Raw genomic sequence first — 22556 nt, forward strand, 5'->3', positions numbered from 1 at the left:
TCAAGATAACAGAATTTTTATTCCTGTTTAGCTGGCAAACAAATCAGTTGTATTGCACAAGAGGCTACCCTTTCTGTTCGCATAGACAAATTAATTCAGTGCCTTTTCCTTTTTAATTAAAGATTTATTTTTCAAAAATTATGGCAATTATTCAAAAGGCACCGAATTAATTTAAAGAAACCTGCTATACACACTTATGCATATCATTTTTTCTATTTTAATAAAATCGCAATAAATGCAATCACGATCGTTTTAACAAATAGTCTTTATAAAACTTCCTTTTCCTTTTTCTACAGCAACATTTTAAAGGCAAATCAGTCTTTGACGGTAATTTCCTTATATTGTTCTATTTACAGTGAACACAACATGAATTGTTTATAATAAAACCTAATTCATTAAAATCTCACTCGTAACATTGGTGTTGTTTTTTCTTTCCGTTACACACGTTTTTCCGATTTGAATTTCAGCAACGTAAACGTTGTCAGATCCAAGATAACGTACAACCCAGCCAATACGATCAAAGAAAACCAATAATCAGCTTGTTTCATGTCCATGGCGTTTAATAGCGTCTCTGGTATAGCAAAGTGGCAATAAACGTCTGAACATGAAAGTTTTGGTCTGTTGTAACTGAAACAGATATTCATAATGATCAGTTAAATCTATAATAATAAATCGTATGTTCGAAGACCTTTCTTACCCATAAATGGCAATCATTACACCCTCAAAACCGTATTTAAGAAACGACAAGTGAAATATCCAACGTAACCACGGATGAGCATCTCTAAACTGTACAAAGAATCCGCTAAATATCAAGAATGGAAGAATCATAAGTGGTCCAAAGATCATACCATGCTGGAAGAATGTAAAACAGAACTCTACAATGTTACACTCAATTTAATAAACATTGTATATTATTTAGAAACATTTTACAGACCTGGACTTTCATTCCAGTTCCAACCAACAATCCTATCGTTTGGGCAACCAAGCTAATAGCGCAACACATTACCGTGTACAAACAAAATCGTTTGAGTTCGAACAACTGATTGCTCATATAATAGACTATGAGAATGTATAAAGAAATTGCAGTGAATTGAATTGGAATGTCGGCTAATTTGTTGGCCAAATAAAAGGAGTGTAATTTGTACCAGCGATTGAAATGTTCCCGCATAATGATTGGTAATTCCAAGGGAACTGTTAACAATCAAAAACACTCCAATTTAGTGGCGGCTCGTAGCTAAAATTAGTAGGGGTGCTGCTCCAGAAAATTTTTAGTCTTTGTTTTAAAAAAACCGGCGCTGCGGGAGCGACAATGTTCTCTCTCCCACGCAGCCTCGCGCGCAGCTTCCTATCTGCGCATGCGCGCACAGTTCCATACAAAGATTTTTCTATCTTTTTTATAAACTAGGGGATGGCTACTGACAATTAAGCTTAAGGATTATATATTATACAAGTATAAAGAAAGAATTCAAGAAAAAAGGACTCATTATATTAAATGTTATCGATAATATCAAGTGGAAATAGTGGGTGCTGCAGTTCCACAGTGCCTATACGCGAGCCGTTACTGTTCCAATTAATTAATTTTAACTGTTATCATTATCTTTGTAATAATTTCACTTACATGTTGTTACAGTTGCACTGAACGCGCTAAACATTAGAAACATTACATTGAAAAATAGAAGATTGAAATTATCCAACACGTATACAGCGTCCTGTCCGATTCGGAAATAAATTGTACCGACGATCAAAGCGATTATAAAATGCATCGAGAGCCGTGTGAATGTTAATACCTGTAGAAAATGTAAACAGATCATCAATCATTGTTACCCTACTACATAATTTACTGTAATATCAAACTGTCACCAAGGACAACTACTTGAGTGGTTGTATTACATGGTATTCTCTTACAATGTTTCTCTTAAAACAAATCATTACCAATGAAAAAGATTCCATTACCTTGTCCCGGGATAGTTTAATGGCATTTCTTTTGAGGAGGACGGCTAACTGTTTCCAAAAATTCGTCGCATATTCTGAGGTGAGCCTGCGTCTACGGGCGTAATCCGTTTCCATCGCGGATCGCTGCCGAAGTGCTTGGAAGGAAGCCATCACGTTTAAAGCGATTACTTCCTCCTGATGATTGGCAGTGGTTACATTGCTCGTTGACCTCCAAGCATTGTTCTTTCCATTTTCGATGGCGTTTATCAGTTTTGATACGTGTCTACCGTAATCTCCATTACAAATCTCCATCACTGTAAGAAAAGAATATTTATCTCGTCCATGTTCTTTTCCTTAACACGTTCACTTGACACGACTATACTCACGGTAGTCAGCTGGATTGTAGTGCGTCGGACACTGGAAACCGAGGCCGCTCAAATAAGGTACTAAATTCTGCGTGCTACCGGTATAAACGCAGCTTCCATCAGCTATCACGTAAAGATGATCAACCATGTTCAACAGAGAAGCGCTCGGTTGGTGAATCGAGCAAATCACCGTTTGTCCTGACTTTGCCAATTGCTTTAGCAATGTTATACAATACTTTGAAGTGACGCTATCTAATCCGCTATAAATTGAATACGATAAGATGATTATTAATGTTTTTTTGAATAATGTACTATATTTATACCTAGTAGGTTCGTCGAGAAACAAAATTGGCGGGCAGTTAATTAATTCTAGTGCAATTGCAAGCCTTTTTCTTTCTCCACCGCTGAGTTGTCCTGTACGCGTGTGTCGACACGTGTCCAGGCTCATTGTGATCAAGATCTGCTCGATCTGAAACCGTATATAATACTAAGGTATATGAAAGAGTTACCCTTGGCCAGCTTAAGATTAATAAAGAAAATTTAATCATAGTTAGCTCCAGTTAACAAAGACACTGTCAGGGCTGGCCCTGGGCCTAGAGCCCCCATAAGACGATTTTGCGTCTAAGAATGCAAGAAGAGTAATGTTTGAATATTAATCGACATAAATGCAAATCTAAATTACTTATACAAGCTTTAATGTTAATTTTATAAATTTTATTTGAGGTACTTTTTTTATGTCATATATGTGAAGGGGCCCTTTTTCGTAGCTCACCTCGAACCCTCGAAATCTCAGGGCCGAACCCAAACACTGTACAGCATACCTTTTGTTTCTTTTGTTGCGGACTAGCGGTAAGTTTCAGCTCTGCAGCGACGTTCATTGCTTCCTGTACCGTCAACAGTGGCTGCAAATTGTCGTTTTGCATTATGTACGCAGAGAACCGTCGAAATTCATTGAGATTCCTAGGTTTTGAATTAACCATTATATTCCCAGTCACGTCAGCCGTTCTGAAAAAGGGTCCAAAGCATGTTCATATTCATTTGGATTCAACATCTTTGCGCAGGCTCGCGCGCAGTCTCGCGCGCAGCGTCCTATGTGCGCATGCGCGCACAGTCAAATACCATGGCGCTGAAGATTTTTCTATCTTTTTCATAAACTGGGGGATGGCTACTGACAATTAAGCTTGAGGATTATATATTGTACAAGTGTAAAGAAAGAATTATAGAAAAAAAGGACTCGTTATATTAAATGTTATCGATAATATCAAGTGGAAATAGGGACTGCTGCAGTTCCACAATGCTTATACGCGAGACGCCTCTGAAATCGATATGCATATGAGATTGATTTGCTTGTTTAGAGTTTAATCGTTGATTAAATTTACGTCCCATTCGTTCTGCTTAGGTTATTGACCAGTACTTAAGATAAATCACAATGGTTCATTTAAGACCATCCTTAGGGTAACCTACTTATGGTAATGCTAAAACTAACCGAAGAATTTTACAGTCCTCTGTAATTCCTACAAAAGAATGTGTATTAATGAGAGATATAGAAACATCAAGAATAAAAGATTTTTTCTTTAAGTCACCTTATCTTTTAAAAAATCTCAGTGAAGTCGTCTAGACTATTGGCATCCTGTTTTACAAGTTTTTCTGTCACCTCTTTTACAGTGGTACACGTAACAAATGGATGTATTAATAACATAAAAGAATATTAACAATTATCGGTCTGTTTCTAATGAATCAATAAGTCTTCAATTATTTTGAGCAACATTTTAACTTTAGCTGCATTTCTTGGTGCATTCGCAAGCGTGACGCCACGAGCAGCGTTTATCGTTCATTTATAAAATAATATATTTCTTTGGTCACGTAGGTTTATCGGCGATAACAGCGTTTCCACCAGTGTGCGTTGCAACCACGCTACTTGACGAAGATCATCGTTTCTTCAGTCAAGTACATAGCAAAATAATTACAGATACCTGCATGTTACATACAGTGACTCAGAGAAATAAATAAACAAAAATACAGGTTTCTGAGCAGTAACACGGTATATAAAAACATCCATGCTTTTCCATTTTTACATATATAAAGATGAAGCATCTTTAAAGCATGTTAAATACTTTCAAAAAATTAAAACACCTTTCTGTGTTATCCAAATGCTATACCATAGAAATAAACGTTATCAATTGCATTCAACGTTATTGACAGATAAAAGCAATGAAAACGATCGAAATGAGGTCGCCACGGGCCAATAAATATTAAATTCCTAATCTTCCAGAACTTTTAAAATTCTCAGTAGAGGCTGTGCGACGTTTATAAATTAATATTTCACAAGTGAAGATTATTTAAACGTTACTAGAATTGCCACAATGAAATAATTGAACGTAAGGTGTAATAATAGCATAGATCATGCTCGTCGTGTAACATTAAGCTATAAATATTTACAGAAATGCATAGAAAACGCTTTCTAAGAATATCAGCGACCTCGTTGCATATGAATAAAAGTATTTGGACGTCTGTCCCATTGCAATCTATACAAATATCATCTTCGTCATAAGCGGAAATGTTATCTGCAAGGAAGCCACCGTGTATTATGTAATCTCTTTCAGTCATCTGTACCCTTTTAGTGCTTAATGGGTTCATTTCTGTTTCAATTGTTGTCAATTAAAGAGTTGATATTTTAAGTGAATCAAATTATTTGAAACACCCTGCACATCTGCTTGACCAGATCCATTGGCTACTGTGAGTTAATAATGTAAGTACATGTATGTATGTTAATATAATGCTGATAATGATAAATTTATTAAGCTTAATTTTTAACGAGGTTCCAGAAACGTAAGTGCCAGAATTATAAGTGAGCAAAAAAGATAAGAAGTTTACTAACATAAAGCCTGTCAAAACATCCATCAGCGTCGACTTTCCAGCACCCGATAATCCCATTATTGCAGTCAGTTCGCCGGCTCTGAATTCACCGCTCAAGTTTTTCAGCAATTCGGTCTTCTCTGAAACAGATATCCATGTCAACGCTTTCTAAAAACTCGAATCGTTAAAATGATACGACATATTAAAATACTGGAGAAAGTGGAATATTGAGAAACATATGTACACTCTGTTTTATAGTAAAATATGAAAGAAATAACATTGTTGGACGAAACGATTTGTATTTAATTTGTTTAAACCGAAATGAGTGGCCCTCCTTATCTCCTTATCTTCATAATCTGTGTATTTCAGCGCCACGTGATGTCCAAAAGTACACCATAAATTCTATGAGCACTTAAGAGGTTTCGAAATAGTTATTAGAAAAAGAAGAAATTGATATTTTATGTTAACTTTATGAAACTTTAATGCATTGCTCGAGTATTAATTAACCTAATAAATTGTAGAGAATTTACTCTTCTTACATTCTTAAACGAAAAATCGTCTTATGGGGGCCCCCTAATTTCCCTAGGCCCAGGGCCGGCCCTGGCTTCCGGATGCAAGGCACGAACCATCCGCCATTGCACCAAACTACATTATTAAAAATATTTACGGGATATTATGCAAGTGAGCGTATGATTGCTAAGCCAGTAATTAATACTCCTGTTAAAATTTATGATAGCTCATTAGTTCACCTCGTCCTGTTTTCATACAACCATGCAATCTAGTGCATCAGGCCTCGCTAATATTTGCAAACTCAATCACGGAAACCGATTGTTCCCGCTAACGTAAAAAGTATAATCAATAATTTAAACGAAGTTAAATTATGGAGATACTCTTTCCTATCTTTGATCATGACAAAATGAGGGTTATTGGATTTGTTGCAGACGACACAATTCTATTATTATGACTGAAAGGAGTATTAACACCATGTTCGTTGGATGTTTCAGGGTTAATAAACTTATAAGAGAAGTACGGTCACACACGAGACGCGACAACGCGCATCATTCTGCGCATAATCTATTTATACAGCCTCAAGCGACTTCTCAAGCATTCGAACTCGACAAACCTTGTCGCCTTATTTGTTTTAGCGAATAATATAAATATATAAATAATGCTGGTACCTTTTATTAATTCTACGATAATTTATACTATTTACAGTATCGTCTGTTATCGTGGAACGATCGAAAATTACTTTATTACCGATCTTAGATAAGTATTCTAAAATCGTTTCACTCGATGGAGGGTAATGGTAGATGATAAGTTAACTACTAACATTATTAGTGATCAGTACGTATGCCATTGTACGATCTAAGGCAGTGTACACATCATCGCGAACAAACCATTCATTATCCGAGTCACTCATAAGTAGCTACTATTTATTTTAATTATTATCAGCAACCGCCTAATGTTTCCTTCATTTCAATTCCTGATTTTGACTTATACAATTTCATATATCATTTACATGCGTCTGGTCGCCTACAACAGGCGATCACATTACAACCGCAGAACTAAATTTCCATAATCATTAAATAGTCAGCCGTACCATGTATAATTTGATATAGTTCATTTATGTTAACATGGCAGTGTTATCTTGTTAGGCTTACTGATACCAAAGCAACATTTTTCTTCCACGTGCCACTGGCTGCCATTACAAATATAATTATTTTATTACGCTCTGATAATGAGTACAGTGCTGCATAAACGATCACCAATTTCTTTTCCAATCGAAAAGACATTTCTGATCATTGCGTCTCAATAATTACATTTTCGTTGAATGATTTAGATCCTGCCTGGAACGTATCGGATTGAATGAGTGGCGTGCCGTTATATTACGATAAGGAAAGTCGGATAAGGAATACTGCAAACAAAGATTACTGAAATACAGCTTTCTTTTTAAATATGTATATAAATGTCGACGGTTTGCTTTATGACTGACGCCTTCTTAAATATGACCCAGCCTTGACAAGTATTAATTTAAAGAAAAGTAATATTTTTTCATTTTATGCACCAGTGATCTAAAGGGGGTCAAGATGAGTAGCCTCTACGGCCTAATGGCTGATGTCGTGCTCGTTGAATTAACCCAGGGGTGGGCAAATAGCGGCCCGCTAAGAGCTTTTTGTGGCCCGCCAAGACAGTCAGAAAGATCCGCCTTGAAGATTTATCTTATATTTAGATAAATTGAATAAAATAAAAAATTTTATTGATTTTTATGGATTTTCTGAAATTGCAATCATTTTAAAAGGTGCGACCCTTCGCTAACCTCCGCTTCCACAAAGTGGCCCACGAGCCAAAACAATTGCCCACCCCTGAACTAACCCAATTAACCAGCGATCTAGGTGACTTTAGGGACATTTTATTTCCCCACCCGTTTTATGACTACTACTACTACTAACATTTCTTCTTACCTCTGGAAAATATCCATGGACGGGCTTTATAGGAAATATCCTCGAATACTAAGAATATCGAGTTGTCGATGTCCATTTGGTCGTCTACCTTTTTCGTACTGCTTGGTGCGTTTTCTGAACTAGACACCGCGTGTCTCAGCTGCTGCTGCATTTCGATGAGTACTTTCGTGCCCATTTTTCTCCCTCGTTTCCTCCTAGTATGTACATCCGAGTTTTCACTCCGTCTGCTTTCACTTTCGTTTCTCAATCACCGATGTATTCTTTTAATTTTATTCGACACTAAACACACAACAAGACACACGTGAAAATGAAATTAAAAACAACACGATGCATTGTGGGCAGACATTCATGTACAAGGCAAACAGTGTCGACCGCGTCGAGACATTTATTGTTGATACTAAATTTTAATTATACTCTGTCATCGTCACAGCGAAAATCACTGTACAAGATTAAAAAATGTTCATCGCTTTTTATTCATCATTTGAATTGCAAATAGCAACACGTGTAGTATGAATATTTAATGGAATACTTTTTGCCTCGTGCCTTACGCAGAAACAGATTTGCAGTAAAAGTAACTTTAACAGAATTGGGGACACAATATAGCAATTAAAAATCGATTAAAACAAAACAAAAGAACCCGAGTTTTAATTTACGGAACAGGAATTCAAATTTCGCGCGATAGCGTAATTCCGATTTCTTTCATTGACTTAACCTGACCATTCGTCAAGGACACCACCGATCTCTGATTTTATTCTATATAAACACTCCCTATGACCGCTGTGATTGGCTTGCAAAGAATGGTCAAAATTGATGATCTAAATTTTCAGTTAAAAAATCACAAAAATCCCTATCATTTGTTTAATAGCGGAGTTTCGTTCGAATAAAAAGATACTGCAAGCGTATATACGTATATAAAACATTAAGTTTGTTATGAAATCTACTTTGAAATAGTTTCAAAATTTCCACGAGCCAAAACTTGAAATCTAAAGAGCTCTCAAACGCCCATATCGCTCGAATGTTTGTATTATCGGCTTCAGACGCACTACCATCATGAAAAGTTCCGAGATCAAGGAGCAACGAACGAAATACAATCGCCCTTCTTTCTTTTTTTTTTTTTGCGGTTCATAATATCCGCCACGTGCCTTGCAATGATTCTAACAACAAGTCCGTCAGAAAACATCTACAGTGTCTGTCATCAAACATTAACATTGTAAATGAAGTTAGTAAGCATACAATGATAAACACTGATAAAATATTGAGTTTAACTGATATATTCATCAAATGCCAAGCATTCGATAAATGTATTGAATAAAAATTTTCTTTCATTGAGCGTAACACATACCGATGAGATTTTTCACAAGTGTCGAACAGCCACTATATCAACACTGCCTTACAGTAAATAATCCTCTAATAATTTTATATCTGTTGCACTTTGTAGCACGATTGTTGACGTATCATCGAAGGCGACGCGTCGTGAACCGCATACAAATGTCGCGACAAGTAAGCCGCGTCGTAAGTACAAAAAGTAAAGGTCGCCTTCGAAAGCGTACTCCTTGTGCGCGCTTGGAGGCGTGTTGCTGTACTGATGATTCCGAGGCGAGACAAAGCTTCATAATTCTCCCTCCTCTCCTTGGTTAATAACCACGCACGTTCCTACGAACGCGTAAGAGTTCGGTTGACCGAATTGCCTAGTCCAAATAATTAACCCGTTCTACGCTGATCAAACAGTTTCCATGTTTATCGATTGTAATATTTGAACCTCCTGTAATGCGTTCAACCGTGAAATTGAGAAATCTAAAATGAAAAAATCGATGAGAGAAATACATTCACCACGTTCAACACGTTGATTGCTCTAATGATGCATGTGTAATTTGCGGTGCCGGCCACCGGTGACCCCCATGGCATTCAACGTGGCTTTGTACATTATCTGTTTCTTTAGTAATTAACTATTGAGATGCGATTTCTAGATAAAGATTAATGGATTTTGGATGACAGAACTTTGAATATTGATAATTTTTAGTAATGACTATTGTTAGGATGCTTGCAGGAAACTTCCTCTTTGTTAGCATAAGAAAATGATTCATAAGTATGTGTGTCTAGGTTGGACTCCTGATTCTTTGGACATTATCAGGGTCACTTTCTTTGTATAAAAAAGAAATGTCAATTAATGCAACAAAGCTGATAAAATTGTAGACATTACAGATTGGAGACTTCGATTGAACAAAGTAACACAAATTAATATAAGGATTGAATTCATACCTCGATCGAACGATTATTTATCAAATGTTATCAATCTTTAAATAATCACTTGTTTAATAAATTGATTTGTGATAAACAGCAGGTGTGCAATAAAAAAGATCATTCAACAATGTTGCTTTATCAGGCTTTCTTGTATGAAGTTTTAAAAAATATGTTTATCTTAGTCTATCGGGACATTATCTTCCGGGAGTTCTACAAAATGGCCCTGCATCACCTACACTTTTTGTTGATAAAGAATCAAAATTATATGAGAATGTATTGTGTTTGAATAAAAACGAGGTAATGTTTTAAACATTCGGTTATTACTGAATTATTACCACCTTCTCTTTAGATGTACGACCTTGTTTCACGTTAGTGTTGAAAGCTCACTGGTGTCTGCATACACTGTCTATAGCTGTACAATATTGCACGAGCTGATACTTGAATAATAGTACAGCTGTATCTCTTTCTCGTGAACATTATGCTGCCTATTTATTATAATTCTGGCCATTTTGGCAAAGTTACAAAATACTCTGTAAAATTGCATCAATGTATTAAGCACGTGCAACTGTGCAACTATGTTTGCTTACACATAAGTATCGGAACATTATTGAAATATATAGATTTAGAAACTTCAGATTGTAGGATCGAATAGAGTCGATTGAAACTGAAGTTAATATTACTTACCATTGCACTTTTGAAATATTATAACATTTATCATTTTCTAAAATTGTATTATGATGTTTTGAATCTTTCTAACCGCAACGTGCAACTAAATTAATGCAGGAAACATTTTTTATCTACCGCGTATCGAATTGTTGCGGATGAATCACGTGGGATGGCGCTCGGTACACGATATTTTTTGAAAGATCTGGATTTCATTCTTGCTAACACCTAAATTTCACTTAAAAATATACGAATAATATTCATTTAGGATTCAAATTAGTTCTCCAAATTATACGGTTATGATGCACTAAATGCATAAAATAAATAATACATTTTTTTCAATCTATGTCATTTCTAACCTCGTAGCGTTTGCGTGTAGGTAGAAACATCTATGAAGGAAAATACTGGTTACTTGGAAATACATTTAATAACAGATTTCTGTGATAATATCGATGATAAATAATGTACGTGACAAAATGCAACAATTTAAATTCCCCGCTATTTACGCATGCGCGTTTAATTAAGCGTCTAAGACCTGATTCAGTGTTTGAACGCCATCTTTATTGGCTTTATATGACGCGCGGGGTAGTGCGGTGGATGTGTCAAATCGCAAGAACGACGGCAATATTTAGTTGAACATGGTGTTTATACAAGAGAGGTGATTATTCGCGTTGAATTATCGATGTAAGTAACGCATCCTGCTTGACGATAACACGATAAATCGTGCGATTTTCAATGTGTTCATTCGTATCGGTCAATATTACTGCCAACACGAGATTTCGTGATCAGCCATCATTTGTATGGTGAAAACACCCTTGAAGAATCTAACATGTGATAGAAACACCGAAGACGATGCTTCTTTTACGTCCTAACGATATGTCACATTTGTTTCTCCGACCGATAGACAGATATAAATAAATATATATCAGGAATTTCTTGACAATAGATATCATCCATTTTGTTTATGCTCATCCGGCACCTCTCGTCTCAAAAACATCGACACCTCGCTTTTATCCTCTCCGTTTGAATGTTATTTGTGAGAACATAAAATTAGAGTGTAATGAATGAAATTTCTTTCAAACGCTATCACAATTTCATTAGACCGTTTTTTGCATGATGATGCAACTGTTGCAGTGACTGTAAATATAGATGCGTTACGAGCGAATGTTTACATATTACATGTTTACATATTTGTAGCTATTGCTTTTTATATAATTACCTTTGAATAAAGTATATATTTTTAAACCATACTCACAATCATTCTCCTTAAGAATGTTGCTTACTTAATTTCAATACCTAATTACAAAATGCTAATTCTTTTTTTAATTTTCAGGTGTATAAACTAGATAAAAAATGGTTAGTAACAATTCAAGGGGTACACCCCGTATCCAGGTCTTTAGACCTACATACGAAGAATTTAAGGATTTTACTAAATATGTGGAGTACATGGAAAGTAAAGGAGCCCACAAAGCTGGTTTAGCAAAAGTTATTCCACCACCTGAATGGGTACCAAGGAAAGGAGGCTACAATTTAGACAACTTAGATCTTACTATTCCTGCTCCAATTTGTCAGGTGGTAACTGGCAAACAGGGTCTTTACCAACAAATTAATATACAGAAGAAATCTATGACCGTCAAAGAATATAGTAAACTGGCCAATTCCGAGCGGTATAATACTCCACGTCATTTTGATTACGAAGACTTGGAAAGAAAGTACTGGAAGAATATAACATACGTAGCGCCCATATACGGGGCGGATGTATCTGGCTCGTTAACCGATCCGGACGTAAAAGAATGGAATATCAACCATTTAGGAACGATACTCGATTACGTGAACAAAGACTATGGTATATCTATCGACGGTGTTAACACGGCTTACTTGTATTTTGGAATGTGGAAAACCACATTCGCATGGCACACGGAGGACATGGATTTGTATTCGATAAACTACTTACATTTCGGTGCTCCAAAGACGTGGTACGCTATACCACCGGAACATGGACGAAGACTGGAAAGACTTGCCAGCGGTTTTTTTCCATCGAGTTACCAAAGTTGTCAAGCGTTTTTGCGTCACAAAATGTCTCTCATCTCTCCTCAGATATTGCGGCAATATTCGATTCCATGCAATAAAGTAAGTTTGAATTAAAAAACGAGTACAAAGAATTATAGACTAATGAATCATTGTTTTTTTTTTGCTTTTAGATAACTCAAGAAGCTGGAGAAATAATGATTACCTTTCCTTATGGCTATCACGCTGGCTTTAATCACGGATTCAATTGCGCTGAATCAACTAATTTCGCTGCACCGCGATGGGTAGAGTATGGTAAAAGGGCTACACAATGTACATGTAGTAAAGATATGGTTAAAATATCAATGGACACTTTTGTCAAGCGTTTTCAGCCAGAAAGGTAATGAGGGAAAGTTGTTAGAAAGGTGTATACTAGTTAAAATCAATTTATGGTATTATTAAAGATGCTAAAATAAGCTAATCAGAAACGTTCCATTTCAGGTATGAATTATGGTTACGGGGTGAAGATATCGGTCCTCATCCGGAGGATCCTAGACAAACAGCCGCGCCTATGCCCTCTCAGATGGATCTTCTGTGTAGCAATAGTAGTAACGGGCAATTGCCTCAGAGCTATCTGAATGCAGCTCCAAAAAATAAACGGCATACGATACATAAGAAGAAGAATATCATGGCAACGAACCCGGACGTTGATATGGAAGAGCTAGTGAATCGTCCGGATATTCCTCCGGACGTGAAGAAAGTATTACAAGATCTAGAATTAGAGGAGGTGGATGATGGGCCAGACGAGCAACAGTTAGAAGTACTCGAAGACATATGGTTAAAAGCTGGAGAAATGGGTAAAGAATTGTATCTTATAATTAATTTCTATTCTTTCGTGTAATTTAATTAATAACGATTTATACCGATCACAGATGTACACGAGGCTTCTGTTTACGATGATGGTTACAATCGTAAAAAGAGTCGGAAGCGAAAGAAGAAGAACGCCGATAAGGATAAATCAAAGTCTAAAAGGGATTCTAACAAAAGTATTATAGAAAACGTGACTGTGAAGACTGAAATAAAAGTGGAACCAGACGATAGCCTTAACTACGAATCTTCTTCGTTCCCAGATCAAAGTATCGAGTTAGATAACGACAGTCACGAAGATAGCAATGTCATCGTATCGAATGATATTACTGGAAGCATTAAACTGGAGGATGCTTCTGATTTCTCTGAAGCCACCGAGAAGCCGGTTAAGAAGAAGAAGAAGCATTCAAAGTCTGGGGAACAGAAGAAAGCGAAATCAAAGAACGTGAATAAAACTAAACGTAAACATTTGAATATATCTATCTTCGATATTAACGAACCTTTGGACGTGTCCGACGCTGACGTCCAAAGGAAGCTTATGGCTATGCCGAGTCTTCACGCGCATAAATCATTGACTGACAGTCAATCAAGGATGAATGATATATCGGAGAGTATCATTTTCACCGATAACGATACTGATACCAGCCCAGTCAAGGTTAAAACTGTTTTAAACATTGCAAGTAGCGGTCAAGTAGCAAGTTCTATTTATAGTGATACGAAGGGGACAGATAATACGGATGAACGGATAAATGTATATACAAAGAGTACCAAGAAGACTAACCCTGTATCCATTAAAACGTTCGGTAAACAGCAATCGTTGTTAAAAGCTAATGTTTTCGAGCAAGGGAAACCAATGAAAATAGATAAAGCTGTGGAATCTGAATGCATAGGTGACGATACAAAAATTATATTGCAAGATGGAAAATCATCGAGTTACCCTGTTTGCAAGAGCGTAGGTACAATGTTGACCGAAAGATCGATACCTAATTATTCGAAGAAGGATATTATTAAAGCGCCTAGATTGAGCGTTTTGAAATCAGCTTACGTGTCCGCTACCGAGGTTTCTCCTAAAGTTGATCCTGAAAGATTGATCGCTGAGGAAAACGATAACCGTGCGTTATCGAACAGCGTTGTAGTTTTACCAAAGACCTGGCCTATCGCCAAACCCCGGGAGCCTAAACTTTCCACTCCAGGTATAATGTTCGTGAACCCTGGCTTCGCCAACCCACCGATTCTTCAGAAAGAAACGATAGTGAAGGAATCGAGAACCGATTCGAAGGCTTTAGAACTTTCCAAATCTGTGACCCCGTGTACTATTCAAATACCACAGATGGATAGTATCTTTACCAAGAGTGCAGTATTGGCGCAACCGCTCGCGCAGACTATAACGTGTCAGAATATAAGCGGAAACACGGACGTTAAAATCCTGGGGAAAAGATCTACAACGGACACGTCGAAAATGATGGCGACAAAATTCTGGCAACTTTCTAGCAACAACAGTAACGTGTTCTTTGCGAAAGATACCAAAGAAGATCCGCTAGTTTATACTTCGACGAGCTTGGATAACTCTGAGATATCCGCTTCATCATCCTCGTTGGGTTTACCAACCAACAGCGGCAACACCTTCTTTTTCACGGCTGCTCCTAAATATACGAACGTCTCGGAGAAGCAGTCATCGATGACGACTGATTTCAATAAAAGATGTTCAAGAAATCCTGCACCGATGTCTAATGTAACAGGGTCGATTGTAAAGATCGTACCAAAGTTACAGGATCATCTTCTTCTGAAGACGTTGAATCAACACGATGAAGGGTGTAGTAGAAAAACTGTAAAAAAAACAAGTACTATTGTTAGTAATGTAAAAAGCGTATCCACCCAGGTGGATCATCCATTGGAGATAATCAATTTGAATTACACTACGAGTCATTCCATCCCGGATTTACAAGCTGCCCAGAGAACGATTACTATTCATCAGGAGCAATTTTCTAACGTGATCGAGCCTGGTGATAAACTACAAACTCAGAATATACAAAGATCTTCTGATAATATATATGCAAACATGCCATCGTTGAAGCCTATTAAATTAATGTCCAGGCGAAAGTCGAAGGAAAAACTGAAGAAAGCGACCACTAGGAAAAAAGAAGTTGAAACAAAAACCTTGATGCCTAATCCGGATGAGGCAAACATAGCGACATGTTCTATAAGTCAATCGCCTTCTGTATCTAATAGAGTGTCGATGGTACCGGGACACATATCTGATATGTTATATCCTAGCGTTCCAAATAATGATCTTTTGAAAGCATTCAACGATTATTGGAGCGCTCAGATTTCTCATTGCGCAATTTGTGCACCCTTCACCTCGAGTTGCAACGGACACGGCAGGCTAATGCCACCGGATTGGAAATATTGTAAACCCACCGTCTTACCAGATAGTTCTCCAATATGGGTGAGTTTTGATCGACAAAACAACGTTGATCAGTGGCGGCTCGTAGACATCCTCCAGTTTATGAAAAAGATAGAAAAATCTTCAGCGGCGTGGTGTTTGACTGTGCGTGCGTGCGCACATAGGACGCTGCGCACGAGACTGCGCAGTAGAGAGGGCACTATCGCTACCGCAGTGGCGGTCTTTTTAAAACAGGCTACAAATTTTCTGGAACAACATCCCCACTAATTTTAGCTACGAGCCGCCACTGATGTTGATTGCCTTGAGATAACTAAATATTTATCTTCTGTATCTTTCTAGGTGTCTGCAAGTGTATTTGTTGCAAATTCAAAGGAACAAGTAGTTGAGCCTGAAAATGATAAGCTTTTACGTTGTAGAGAATGTCACGTCACGGTCCATGCTTCCTGTTACGGGATTACCGTATTGCCTACAGACTTAAGAAATTGGGCTTGCGATAAATGCAAGGCTGGTAAAACCCAAGTGGTACGTAGTGTTATATGATTATCATTCGTTACTTCGAAAATGATCAAATGTTCAATTAATTTGTTTTTATTCTGTGTAAGATGTGTTGCCTGTGCCCGATGCGTGGTGGTGCTCTAAAGCGTACCAGCGATAGCAGTTGGGCTCACATATTGTGTGCCCTACTGCTACCAGGCGTCACCTTTAAAGATGCTATAAATAAGGATCCTATAAATGTATTAACTATCAAACCCAACATCGTTAAACAACAGTGTTGTTACTGCGGACAAAAGGATGGAGCGTGTTTGAGTTGCAACGAATGCGGTAACTTGTTTCATCCATCGTGCGGTCTGGTTTCCGGTGCAACCTTCACGGTACCGGTATATAATTCACCAGAGCTTCAGGTATTTTCTTTCACAAATTCCGTAGAATTTTTACGTTTGATTTATGTTTGCAATAATGAGATTTACGTACAGGTAACCTGTGATGGTCACGATGATGGTAAAGAGAAAATACCAACGATTCGACAGGGTGAAATTGTATGGGCAAAACACCGTAATACTCGATATTACAAGGGCAAAGTAGATTCTATACATGATACTTTGTTTTATATGGTCACATTCAGTGACGACAGTTTCAGTGAAGATTTATACCCGTCAGATATAATGGTGGGTTACACGACTCTTTTTTTTCTTCTCTGTTTATACTTCAAATTGTTACAAATACTTTTTATGTAGAATTATGATCCTGGAAACCCGCCGCAACAAGGGGCCGCAGTTATCGTTAAATGGACTGATGGAAATTTATACGATGGTATCTTTGGGGGTACAAATCACCGTATCATGTACACTGTAAGTGACAATCATCGTTAGAGTTCAATGTTAATAACATTTTCTAATAATATGTTATTCTACTTAAGGTCATTTTTGAAGATGGTTCGCAACTCGTATTAAAACGAAACGAGATATACAGTTTACAAGAAGATATGCCAAAAAGAGTGCGTTCACGTCTGGTGAGTTTAGTGTTAAATTAATTTATCCTTTGTTGGAGTTTACTTTATTTATGATTGTTTCAAACGATTCGCCTTGCTTTTTCTCTCCTTTCTGTCGTACTTTTTTTTTTTTTATTTGTCTCTTGGCACCTTTGATCTTACGTTGGTTTTGATTATTTTTCATTAATTTTATTAAAGTCCGTTGCGACCGAAATGAAGCACCGATATCATCTGTATGGCGCAGAGGATGAATTAGAAGCGCATAGAAAGGTGAAACAGTCTAAATATTGTGATTAAATGAAAATCATATATACAATTTGATGTAAATAATTAATAGAGACAAATAATATTCAGTCGCTGTAAATAACATACACGAATAATGTACCTAAGTAATTTGGTCTTCTCTAAGCGTGTATATGCATTCGGGTTAGACCAAACCGATAGATTCTTTTTTTTCTTCGTCATATTCGTTTTTCTTTTCATTTCTCTGTTTCTTTTTTTTTTCAATTATTTTCTTCACGTTTCAAACTTCACCGATATTTTAATCGGCATCGTAGTTACGTCTTTAAGTACACTATTAATTTGCTGCTTATCACTCATTTCCAGTATCAATAAAAATTCTTCCTGGTTCAAGAATTTCATATATTAGATGTACAGATTAATTAAAATGGCACGAGAATACGATAATGGCAACGATTATTTGAATAATCGGTAAATCTTCGATTAATTAATTTGTACGCCAAATATAACGTGGAGAAAAGTATTAAAGAAACCGCAACGTTACATGTTTACAATAATAATGCGTGCTTTTCGTGACTATAAATAGACAATTTTCAAATTTTTAATCTTTTATCGCATTATTAGAAAATAATTTACCACCAATCAAGATCTGCGTAACGAAAACGAAGCATGGCATTTTTCCTTATTCCTTGTATCAACTTACAACAATTTACACCAAGATTTGACAGGTAATTAGCAAGCGATAAGGATCAAAGAAATATTTAATAAATCAAATTTGTGAGATACACGTGTCTGTATATATCTACAGAATATGTTTTTAAATAATTAACCCACGTGGGTTTAGATTAGAAGTCACTTTTTTACTTTGTTCTATATAAGGAAATGAAATTGGAAACATCACATATTTCTGTTGTGAGTATTTGTTTAAAAAATCTTTTTTAAAATATAACATATGCCGTTGAAAGCATTATGTAGAATTCTACTTAGGTATAAAAACTCTTTTCAGTAGACTTTCAGTAGTTTCCCAAGAGATTACACTGTGTACGTTATTACACAATAAATTGAATTGTACCTAAATAAAAGGTACCAATGAGATTGTCTACTGTAATGTTTATTTGTAAATCAGTGTAATAGATAGATTGCTGTTCTTGTATTTGTTATGAATTCTATAAATTATTTCGATCAAGTACATAGTTGTGTTTTGACTGTACTTAATAAATTGAGTGTACATTTCAAGTTGCTATTTCAAATAAGGCTATTGATCCTTTTAACATAGCGAATCATGTCATCAATTATTCTTTTTTTTCTTTCTTTTTCTACGTCATTCACGCGTTTATCGTCTAACGAAAATTTGTAATATAAAAATGTCATTCGTCATATGGTATTCTGTATCACGGTTTCTTATAATACAGTGTACACGTTTCGAAATTTTTTTACAAAATTTCTTCCTTTTTAGTTCATAATTGAACATAATCTGCGTGACACAGTGAACGTTTGACAGAGCACCATCGATGTAACACATATGTATGTATATTTGTAGATGAAAGTTGTCACTCAAAATATTGTTCATAATGATCTCTTGAAATTCGTTTCCTAATTTTACTTAAGAAACAGATATGCGCGCGCGTGTCAAGAAAAACGATCATTTTAATCTAATGTAATTTATGAAAAGTGAAATTTCCCTCGACCACTTTATAATACCTACTGTTTAAATCAGGTCGTGGAAATTGTATTAGCGTTCTATGATATTAATAAGAAAAAAAAAAAGAGAAAATGTTGATGTATCCAAGTGTAGAGACATTGGATACAACGTACAATAAAAACAGAATATAAAATATGACAATGTAGTTTTTTAATTCCTTACAAATTTTTCTTATGAATTCATGGAGAACAATAAAAAGTTGTAATGAAGTATATGGTTCGTTCAACCATATTTGACTTACTCTTTTTATTGTTATTCAGGTCTCACCAATGAATCATAAATAACAAATGGTGATATAAAATTGTATACGAGCGTTTATTTAGAGATTTTCATGTTAATTGAAAATCTTTTACATGTTTTGTAATACTAAATTTTATGTCATATAATTATATATAAAAAAATATCATTCAGTGTAATAAGATTTGACAACAAATCTATAGTGTATTGTTACTTAGTTGATAATTTAAACTGTTTTTTTTTCTTTTTTTGCATTTGTTAGCTTTACCTACAGAAATTTTTGTAGGTAGTAAAAAAAGGTTATATCCATGCAGTAGACATTCATTCATTTTAATCAATATTTTGTGTTACTGATTTTTTTCTTCTATTTTCTTTGACATATAGTTATATGTAAACATTGCTATGTAGTGCCATGAAAATGCCTAACGTATATATCACAGAAAATAATTAAATTTGTTTTTTAAACAATCAATTCAACAATCTTGCTATATAGTCTGTTACAAACGAAATTATTCATTCAGCAGTGAACATTTTGATGAAGAAAATGTTCACGAATGAACATTGTAATAACATTGAATAAAAATAGTATACAATGCCCCAACATCAGTATTGTAATCAATACAATATTCTGTGTAATGCATAAGAAGCTGTTCGATGGTCTCAAGCAGTTAGGAACAAAGAATCCTTCTAAACCCTTTTTTCCAAATTCATATTTAAGTAGGTCACATTGTGACGATACAATAAGTAAAATTAACACGTACTGCTCCTTACGTTTAATTAACTTAATAATTAGTATCGATGCACGATACCATTGTACTATATGAAAATATGTTTGCCTTTCAATTACCCCATGTGCATGTAATTGTAAGATTCGAATTTCAAAATATTTTAAAGCTTTCAACAAAAGAAAATATATATGCAATAACTTAATATTTCTGTAACGATTGATAATAGTATAACAATAAATCTAGGACTTGAAGGCTTTTACATGCTAATAGTACGATTAAGTTAGTATATTGCCACGAAAAGATCAGAACCAGCTTTTTTATCACTTTAATCTCGAATTTCTTCCTAAATGTCAATTTCCATTCAAGTAAGTACAGCGGAAACTAAATTCGTCTATAACAGATCTTTAGTGTTCGCTTCTAATGTAACTAAAAATCTGATATGAGGTGTTCCAATCGAACCATTTTTTTAAATCAGCGCTTTTAGCGTCAATTTTCACGATAAATAAATCAACCAATGGAACGACCAACATCAATACTGGATAGTCGAGATCGAAAATAAATAATTCCTTTTTTTTATCTTCTATTAAGCTTGCACCAGAGAGCACTGGCGGTCAGTAAATGCATCAGCACACCGATACCAAGGATTAGAATGAGATTATTAACAACGCTCGTGTCGGCAATGTCCATTTCTTTAAGAAACTGCGTCGGTTTCTTATAGTGACAATAGAAATCGTCGCATTTCAAGTCCATCCTACCGAAACCGTAAACAGTATGCAAAAGACTGTGAAAACTGGCCCGGAAATACGATATATGGAACATCCATCTAAACATTTGAGGAGTATCTATATAACGAATACAAAATCCGAACACGGAAAATAGCACTGCTATTATAGGCCCAGCGAATACAGCAATCTGTAAACAGAAATAAATATATGCGTTACATTTGTAAATACAGTTGCATATTAACCCTTTCGCTACTAACGGCAACTATAGTCACCCAACATCTGACGCTCCTTATGCACTGACGATGACTTTGGTCACCCGTCCCACCAGACGGTTTGGTAGAGCAGAATATTATTACATTGTTATTTCTATAGTTGCCGATTTCTTCTATTTAATTTCTATTTTATTTTATATTACAAGATTATTATTTTATTTTTTAAGTGCCCCGTAGCAGGACAGCGTATTCGCAAGTCTGCCGTAGCGAAAAGGTTAAAATACTTGAGAAAATATTGTATATACCTTAACTGGTGTAGTCGCACCGATAAAGAAACCCCAAGCCTGAGCCGTCAAACTAGCAGCTATGCTAACAACCATGAAGGATATTATACGAGGAGTTTCAACGGGTTGCCCTGTTAACCAGTAACTCACGGCTAAATAGGTTGCCGCACAAGACGCTTGGAATGGTATTTCCACCAATAGCATACTGAAGTAGTATGGTGCTAACCGATACCAACGGTTAAAGTGTTCCCTTGAGAGGATCCGCATCTCTTGTGGAACTGAAAAAGCAATGCAAATAATTACTCAACAACTGTGTTTAACTTGTTGACTCTATCTCATTTGGGGTTCTGTGTTTGACTAATATATGAATACATATGTTGACTCTGATGAACCTTAGATTGAGGTATGTTAATAATTCGCAAAGATTGAATGTGAGGCACGGTTTTGGCGAACAGAAAAGAATGCATATGACCTGCGGTAGTGAACGCCTGCAAGAGATTACTGTAAACTCTCTGTGCGTTGCAGTTCAGCAGATGTACGCGTCACGACTCCTTGACCTAGATTTAAAAACTGATGGCAATGAGAAGCGATAGTAGCAGAATGAAAGAAGGGCCACTGTGTATCAATCTCCGCTTGTAATTAATACCTACAGGCAAGTGTGACTGCCATTTTGCCTGTGTAGACGATCAGCAGCAACGAGCCATAAAGATAGACGTAATTAGCGAGGACACCGTTTGCCCTGTAACCACTTCCCATGTACAGGTAGCCGAAGATTACACCGATCAGCAGGTGACAGAGTAAACGTACCACCAGCAATGTGTAATCTCTCTTCAAACAAAGTAACTGCCTTTTGTAGAGAAGGTAACATTGTGCAAGGAATCCTGCTGGTGGAGGTGGTTCCTTTGTGCTTTCTGTTTAATTAATAAAATAAAGTTAACAATATAGGAGACAGAAATGTAAAGGCTCGTGAGAAAACGTTCTAATTACCATCTAATTGCGATTTCATAGTGTACGTGATTGATTTTTCATCTTTTGATATTGTTTCCACCGCAGCTGCCAATTTCTCAACGCTAATACCATAATCTCCAATCGCCACCTCTAAAACTGTATCGTAAATTCATCTTAGTTTCTATTCTCATTTT

The 22556-nt window shown here is 36.0% G+C and overlaps 3 protein-coding genes across 13 annotated transcripts in view; 1 reads left to right on the forward strand and 2 right to left on the reverse strand.

The window, feature by feature from the left end:
* LOC117604301 (ATP-binding cassette sub-family G member 4) lies at positions 1-12616 on the reverse strand. Of its 4 annotated transcripts, none has more exons than XM_034324216.2 (11): positions 12474-12616; positions 7616-7894; positions 5176-5293; positions 3119-3302; positions 2621-2766; positions 2319-2557; positions 1954-2246; positions 1619-1787; positions 935-1191; positions 698-852; positions 1-627 (listed from the first exon to the last, which is right to left on the reverse strand). In XM_034324216.2, exons 2-11 carry the CDS (start codon positions 7788-7790, stop codon positions 438-440), a joined length of 1926 nt encoding a protein of 641 aa, XP_034180107.2. In that variant the 5' UTR covers positions 7791-7894; positions 12474-12616; the 3' UTR covers positions 1-437. The 4 variants fall into 4 exon arrangements, with proteins under 4 accessions (XP_034180107.2, XP_034180098.2, XP_034180116.2 ...); XM_034324207.2 differs by lacking the exon at positions 12474-12616 and adding an exon at positions 8958-9229; XM_034324225.2 differs by lacking the exon at positions 12474-12616 and adding an exon at positions 8333-8496.
* LOC117604262 (lysine-specific demethylase 4C) lies at positions 11078-20237 on the forward strand. 5 transcript variants are annotated; one of them, XM_076690168.1, is made up of 11 exons: positions 11078-11203; positions 11853-12649; positions 12721-12926; positions 13028-13383; positions 13459-15839; positions 16137-16319; positions 16400-16699; positions 16772-16963; positions 17033-17146; positions 17215-17307; positions 17893-20237. In XM_076690168.1, exons 2-11 carry the CDS (start codon positions 11873-11875, stop codon positions 17899-17901), a joined length of 4611 nt encoding a protein of 1536 aa, XP_076546283.1. In that variant the 5' UTR covers positions 11078-11203; positions 11853-11872; the 3' UTR covers positions 17902-20237. The 5 variants fall into 5 exon arrangements, with proteins under 5 accessions (XP_076546283.1, XP_034180050.2, XP_034180034.2 ...); XM_034324159.2 differs by having other exon boundaries at positions 18151-20237; XM_034324143.2 differs by lacking the exon at positions 17893-20237 and adding an exon at positions 17485-17796.
* The window catches only part of LOC117604318 (ATP-binding cassette subfamily G member 4), a 19192-nt gene continuing 14412 nt past the window's right edge, over positions 17777-22556 (reverse strand). For all 4 annotated transcript variants that reach the window (XM_034324283.2, XM_034324260.2, XM_034324269.2 and 1 more), the window contains 4 exons: positions 22402-22518; positions 22065-22325; positions 21436-21692; positions 17777-21105 (listed from right to left, as the gene is read on the reverse strand). In XM_034324283.2, coding sequence (XP_034180174.2) covers positions 20767-21105; positions 21436-21692; positions 22065-22325; positions 22402-22518 — 974 coding nt within the window. In that variant the 3' untranslated portion in view covers positions 17777-20766. The remainder of the gene's footprint in view (positions 21106-21435; positions 21693-22064; positions 22326-22401; positions 22519-22556) is intronic.

This window comes from Osmia lignaria, chromosome 9 (assembly GCF_051020975.1).
Source record: "Osmia lignaria lignaria isolate PbOS001 chromosome 9, iyOsmLign1, whole genome shotgun sequence".
Classification (NCBI taxonomy): Eukaryota; Metazoa; Arthropoda; class Insecta; order Hymenoptera; family Megachilidae; genus Osmia; species Osmia lignaria.